This window comes from Asterias amurensis, chromosome 6 (genome assembly GCF_032118995.1).
Source record: "Asterias amurensis chromosome 6, ASM3211899v1".
In the NCBI taxonomy this organism is placed as follows: domain Eukaryota; kingdom Metazoa; phylum Echinodermata; class Asteroidea; order Forcipulatida; family Asteriidae; genus Asterias; species Asterias amurensis.
The window spans coordinates 309,681-316,826 of NC_092653.1; the positions used below are offsets into that span (position 1 = coordinate 309,681).

General features: G+C 37.0%; 1 protein-coding gene across 2 annotated transcripts; it reads left to right on the forward strand.

Annotated features, from left to right (window-relative positions):
- The first annotated feature begins 21 nt into the window (after nt 1-21).
- Nucleotides 22-7,102, forward strand: LOC139938465 (uncharacterized). 2 transcript variants are annotated; one of them, XM_071934010.1, is made up of 7 exons: nt 22-47; nt 323-453; nt 2,044-2,086; nt 2,341-2,445; nt 3,526-3,584; nt 4,436-4,532; nt 6,129-7,102. In XM_071934010.1, the coding sequence occupies exons 2-7, from the start codon at nt 357-359 to the stop codon at nt 6,550-6,552; spliced, it is 825 nt and encodes a 274-aa protein (XP_071790111.1). In that variant the 5' UTR covers nt 22-47; nt 323-356; the 3' UTR covers nt 6,553-7,102. The 2 variants fall into 2 exon arrangements, with proteins under 2 accessions (XP_071790111.1, XP_071790110.1); XM_071934009.1 differs by having other exon boundaries at nt 35-453.
- Nucleotides 7,103-7,146: the final 44 nt, after the last annotated feature.

Sequence of the window (7,146 nt, forward strand, 5' to 3'; positions counted from 1 at the left end):
GCGCCCTCTCTGTCGCATTCAGTTTTATAAAAGTGCCCGGGATTTCTGTAAAGAGAGTTGAAATTTGTTGTTGTTTATTGTTAAATATTAACACAAATCAACAACACTATTAATTTAAAAAACTACTTAAGTGAGGATATGTTTTTTTTTTCCGAAAGTGTTTGTTTCAAACTACAAAGTTATATTTGGTTTCCATAATAAAAGAGATTTCTACATTTCATCTTGAAATTCAAGATGTCTGCGCCCATGAACGAGCACGGTGCTAGTTTAGTTAGTTAATTAGAGAAAGGGCACGTTTTACTTCCTTCCTCCGTGCTAATAGGTACTTACGTAACACTCTGCTGAATGCCCTAAACATGTCGGATTCCAGCTCCAGCTCCGATGAAGAAGAAAAAGCAAAACTGAAAGCAGCAACGTGGTCCAATTTTTTAGTTTGTGATGACAGTAAAACAGGTGATTGTTGTTGGTACCATGGAGGAAGACCGTGCGTGATTGACTTGTTGTTGTCAGAAAAGTAAACATTGACTGCCATTATGGACTGACACGACAGTGACAGTGACACCATGGTGACACCAGAGTGACACTGACAGTTTACAATTGTTGCACGCTGTGACGGGATCCATGGCGTTTTGTAGGGGGAAAATTAGTTGCGATAACGTACGCCGTCGGCAGGAGGGTTACGTTATCGCAACTAGGGGAAAATGGCACCTGAGCGAGGCGAAGCCGAGGGTGCCAATTTCCCCTCAACGGGTGTACAAAACCCATGGACCCCAGTCACAGCGTGCAACAATTATTTTGTTATACCTTTGTATAATTGTTATTCCTCTTCTCGAAGTTCTGTTGTCATCTTCAAACATTATTACGACGGACTATTTGTTTGCATGGCTTGTGGTTTGTGATTGTCTAGCCCAGGTTGGACTCCTCAGCTCAGGTCATAGTTGCGATAACGTAACCCTCCTCCCGACGGCCTCAGGAGGAGGGTTACGTTATCGCAACTACTCAGGTCAGTGCACATGGTGCAGTGGCACTGACTGACTTGACGTCCTGTACCAGACTAGGGCTGGTGATAGTTGCGATAACATAACCCTCCTGCCAACGGCAGGGGAGGAGGGTAATATGCTTTCGCAACGAGGCTAGTGAATGTCGTGCTTTGGATGGAACAATTACCCTATCCTGCCACCACTTTTTTGAAGAATTATTTGATTTTGTTTAGGAGAAAGTTAATTAAACCTGTTTCCCCTCTTGAGAATTGAGAATTAATAGCTCAGCTGAAGTGCTAAATTTTGAGCTTTACAAAATATAGTTCAAGTTTACATTTTTAGAGGACCGAACTCCTCATGCTCTTAAGCACTCATGCCAAAGGGACTTTAAAAAATTGAGGTTAACAAACAGTGTTGTCAAGACCCCGTCACCAAATAAGATCTGAAGAAAGAAAAATGAATGAGGATCTTTTTGGCCTTTTCTTAACTCGGGATATATTTAACCTTAATTTAAGGGAGTTGCGATAACAGAACCCTCCTCCCAATGGCGAAGCGAGGGGAAATAACTTCGCTGTTGGGAGGAGGGTTACGTTACCACAACTAAATTTAAGGGTGTTTGTGGAGTTAGAAGCAGATTTCCATTTCTGCATCCATGGTTTTCAACAAACTTTATGAAAGGTTTGTACACGAATGGGATTGTCACAAGGAAGGTAGAGGTAGAAACAGATTTCAATTTCTGCATCCATGGTTTTCAACAAAAGATTTGCTCACGAATGGGATTGTCACAAGGAAGACTGAAGAAAGCCCAGATGGTCATTTTGTTGGTTTAACATGATTTAATATTCCAATTCCATGCTTTTTGAACCAAATTTCCCAGAGCCAATACTTTCCTTTTCTTTACTTTTTTAGATGAAATTTGCAAACACGATCCACACAAATTGACTTCAATGTACAAATTTAAATGTTTGCCTTTTGTATCAGGATATTTCTCCTTAATTGAAATTGAAATGAATGAAACTGACATCATAACGTCATTAATTAACGTGTATGGTTTTGTTCGCAGGTAATAAAACACCACCACAAGAGAAGAAGAAGAAGAGTTTAAGGTGATTCAGTTTTTTAGTTTGTAAAGGATTTAAAAAAAAAACTTTTATATATTGATGATACACGATTTTCGAGCCTAAACTAAACTATAAAATTTCTAAACAACAAAACTATCTGAGCTTACAATTCTTAACCAACTGGTCTTGAGAGATGTCTCCTCTAAGGTTTTCCTTTTCCATACTTGATTGTTTATGCAGATTGATTTAATATAGTTTGTTTGTAATAACTACATACAACTATGTGTTTCTTTTTGAAGAGCTTCATTGGATGGTACAGATGAGCAGACAGATTACAGAAATGTTGACGCTACACCAGAACAGAAAGCATTCATTGCTAAAAAGCTAACTACGTGGCTTGATAGGTAAATGTTATCAAAATAATAAAGGGACATGTCTTGGCTTGGAATAGAAAGCGTTAATCAATAGGGTTAGAAAGATGTTTTAAAATCAGCACTAAATGATCCACACAAATAATCCGCACTAAATGATCCACACAAATAATCCGCACTAAATGATCCACACAAATAATCCGCACTAAATGATCCACACAAATAATCCGCACTAAATGATCCACACAAATAATCTGCACTAAGTGATCCACACAAATAATCCGCACTAAATGATCCACACAAATAATCCGCACTAAATGATCCACAAAAATAATCCACACTAAGTGATCCACACAAATAATCCGCACTAAATGATCCACACAAATAATCCGCACTAAGTGATCCACACAAATAATCTGCACTAAATGATCCACACAAATAATCCGCACTAAGTGATCCACACAAATAATCTGCACTAAATGATCCACACAAATAATCCGCACTAAATGATCCACACAAATAATCCGCACTAAGTGATCCACACAAATAATCCGCACTAAATGATCCACACAAATAATCCGCACTTAGTGATCCACACAAATAATCCGCAATAAATGATCCACACAAATAACCCGCAAGATTGTTTGGTTTTGCTTTTAATTTGATTTCACAAAATGGCACCTATTTTAGTGAAGGGAAAACCACCTAGCTTTAAGGCGTGTTTGTGTGAATCATTATATTTTCCTTTTAAAACATCTTACCAACCACTCATTTCATAACAAACGCTTGTTATAATCCAAATCACCCAATCCAAGGCATTGTTTTGCCTATATAATAATTGTCTTTTTATGGTTGTACACTGCAGAAGTAGAGATGCTTTTTTATTTTGTGCCTGTTTTGTTTTATTTAGAATAAAACCAATTGGTAGGGGGATGCACACTTGTGCCACAAACTGTCTTTTATCAATTTGACAGAAACAGACATTTATATGCAAGTGGTTTGTTTTCATAAATAGTTGGCTTCAGATCTCCAAATACAATCATACCTCTAAAGCTTTTTACTTATTAAAAAAACCTATAATTGTTTCATCCTTGCCATTTGATTGCCTCACAGTTCCATCTCAGTAATTAAAAAGACCACAACAACTTCAGCAACTCAACAAGACACAGATGGTGAGTTTGAAGAATCATTCAAATAGTGAAGGAATTCTTTCCATAACTTTATTCCTTCCTTTCCTGTAATTGGCGGCTAATCCACTGTTGGTTTGGTCAATAAATATAATATTTAATATATCATAAGTCCATACCATGTGAAAAGAAGGTGGACAGGTTTGAACTTTAATTCTGCACTCAGTTGATCCATGGAGGAAACATTAGATTGATCATACACCAGTGGTTTGTTATGATGTATGCACAGGGCTTTGGTTATCAAGGGAAATGATTCAAAGATTAAATTAACCATGATATTCAGGATTTATTTGAGGAGTTTACGTTATTAATTTAGAATTATGACTTAACGGGAACTGGTATGATTATGAAAGAGGGCGCTATTATATGAAAGTGGGCGCTGTTATAAAAATTGTCTGGAGCTGCTTCCGTATACCATGTCTCACTTATCTTTAATGCTCCTGTGTCTGCTTGTTGAGGAAAAGCAAAACAATTGACAATCATAGATATTTACATTCAGAATATTGACTCCATTCATGTTACGTACAACCCAAGGTAAGCTTGAACAGCATCTCTGGTCCCAGCATTCACAAATGGACACCCAAAAGATTTCAATCTCCAAAAGTCTTTCTTAAGCAATCTTTGGAGATTTAATTTTGTTGACATACTTTTGTTGATTTCCAATCAACAAAGGCTTTTTGATCGAAATAATTTAGCTGGATGCTCACTACCATTACCAACTTTATAAAAAGTAGGCTTTCTGCCAAGAAATACACACTTTTTTTAAAGGGCCATCACAAAAGTATGACCCTACCCTAAGATAAATGAAGGTTATTTTAATTATATTTTCTCGCTAGATGACTTTCAATTATTCTCAACCTCAAAACGTGGACTCTCAGAGGAAACTTACACACCAGTGAGACAAAGAAGACGACGTCAAAGCAGCAGTGATAGGTAAGTACAAACTAGGAATGGAGTTCAGTTAAAGACACTGGACACTATTGGTAATAAAAACTGACTTGGTAACGAGTAATGGAGAGCTGTTGATAGTATAAAACATTGTCAGAAACGACTCTCTCTGAAGAAACACAGTTTTTGATAAAAAGGTAATCTCTCACTCAAGTAATAAAAGACTTCAGCTGAAGTTTTATTATTCCCTTGCAACTTCGATGACCAATTGAGCCCAAATTTTCTCATGTTTGTTATTTTAAGCATATTTGTGGTACACCAAGTGAGAATACTGGTCTTTGACTATTACTGAACGTGTGTAATTTAATTTCCCCATAGGGGATAATAAAGTTCTTATCTTATCTTATCTTATCTTATCTTATCTTATCTTATCTGTGTACTTGAAAGTGCCTTGAAAGGGAAGGAATACGTTTGGAAATCACTCTCTAAATAAATAGCAATAACAACTTTTGTCTACAAGCATTCAGCTTTCGATAATATAACGCATTTTGAAAAACATTTCACTTTGAAGTAATGTGGTTATGTAAAAATAGTCCTATATCAGTTTTTGTGCCTCAAAATTTGAATCTGAGAAACTCTTCTTAGATTGTGTATTCCTATTAGGGATAATCCTTCCTCCGTGGAAACATGAACTCCTGGTTTTCGAGGGTTATCTCAAAAACCTGGTCGAACTTTTTGAAATTAATTTTTCACGGGTTAGTTTGACTGGTTGTATACATAAACATTTATAAAGAATGAAAAGAAAAAACCACAGGTATGCATAGCCTTTAACAAGGCAGGTACGTGTACTAGATTTTTGAAAAACTCTCTGAAGAAGAAATTGAGGACTGGAAACTCAGACTTTTCTTAGTTACAAAAATAAATATTTATGTTTCCTTAAAAATTATAATAATTAAGATAAATATTTCCAAGGGTTGTCAATCAACACTATTCATTTAGTAATAGTAATAATAATAACAGTCGGTTTTTATATATAAGTTATCACACAAGCGCGAGTGGAATACAGAAAACTATAGCGCTTCTGCGTCCCATATCCAACGAGGCCGAAGTATTTATCTTCCAGCAAACTTGGCGCGTGACATATAACACACAAGACGCAGGTAGTGATATTATTAGCCGTGCAATATAGGTTTTTATCACCACTCCATTCTGCGAATCTGATTGGAGGATTAGCGCACACTTGAAGATAAAGTGCTTTATACACCATGTCTCAAAGCGCTTCCACATTATTACCCCTGGTCACTGGGCCTTAAATCATTCCTTAAACCATCTCAGCTCCCTGGGGAGTATACAGCCTGTGCTGCCAGTAGCACACTAAGCTAATCAATTACAAGAACCATCTCTGCCCTCACAGGTACCCATTTACCCCTGAGTGGAGAGAAGCTTATGGTTAAGTGTCTTGCTCAAGGACACAAGTGTCACGGCTGGGGATTCGAACCCACACTCTGCTGAACATAAACACCAGAGCTTGAGTTTGGTTCTCTTATCCGCCTGGCCACAACACCCCATTTACAAGGTTTACACATGAATAATATTGAAATAATAAATCTAGATTTGTTTTGTTATTCTGTTTGACTTCAGTGACTCTGAAGAAGAGAGAATGAAGCTTGCATCAGTGGCAGTCTCTTATGACCAAGTCATCCAAAGCTCATGGCCACCAGTATCCAAAGACACACAGGTGACCTCTAACCTTTTATCTACTAACCTTTCAACTTTGACCTCTGCTGAGGATGCAGCTCAAACAAACAAAAGCAAAGTTGATTTGAGTACTTGTAAAGAGGGGAAAAAGAAGAAAAAACGGAAAAAGAAAACAAGTGACGCAACAGTAGAAGAGAATGACTTGCCAGCGAGGAGTTCAGCTGTGGAAGGAAAGAAGGTTAAAGCCTCCTTGAATAACGAAAATGGAACAATTCTTGAATCTTCACGGTCAGAGGAACGAACTATAAAGAAGAAGAAAAGGAAAAAGAAAAAGGATCATATTAGTGCAACGGTTGAAGTGACATGAATTTATTCAAACCATCTGTTGAACTATCAAACAATGAAGAAAAAGAAAGAAATACAAACATTCAAATATTCACAAGGAAGACATACAGATGCTAATAGAGCCATCTATCTATGATAAGAACAACGACAGCGGTTGGGCAAGCTATTTAGGCTTTTCTGTTATTGAAGTCAAGTGTTAGCAGTACAGAAAGATTACTAAGCCATATAATAATGTAGGTTGCTTGTGACATGTGCTGCACTCCAGTTAGATTAATAGCATTTGAAAACCATAAGCCCAGTGCTATAAAGTCTTCTTTACAATTTCATATCAATAATAATTGAGACAAAGTCAAATGGAAAATGGAAAGTAATGTGACTTGTTTTTAACAACTACCTTGGAGACCACTTTGACCAATACAGCGCTGAGTCGATGCCACCGTTTCAGAATATTTGGGCTAACTAGGTTTGTTAAAGTGGGTCCAGATATTAAGCTTCAAGACTTGTGAATCATGCTATGTACTGTAACCCAAGTGTCAAGAAGGGAAAACAAATATTAAAGTCAACTCGCAGTATTTTTAACTCTGAAACAAGTGAGCCAAACTGGTGTTCATAGTTA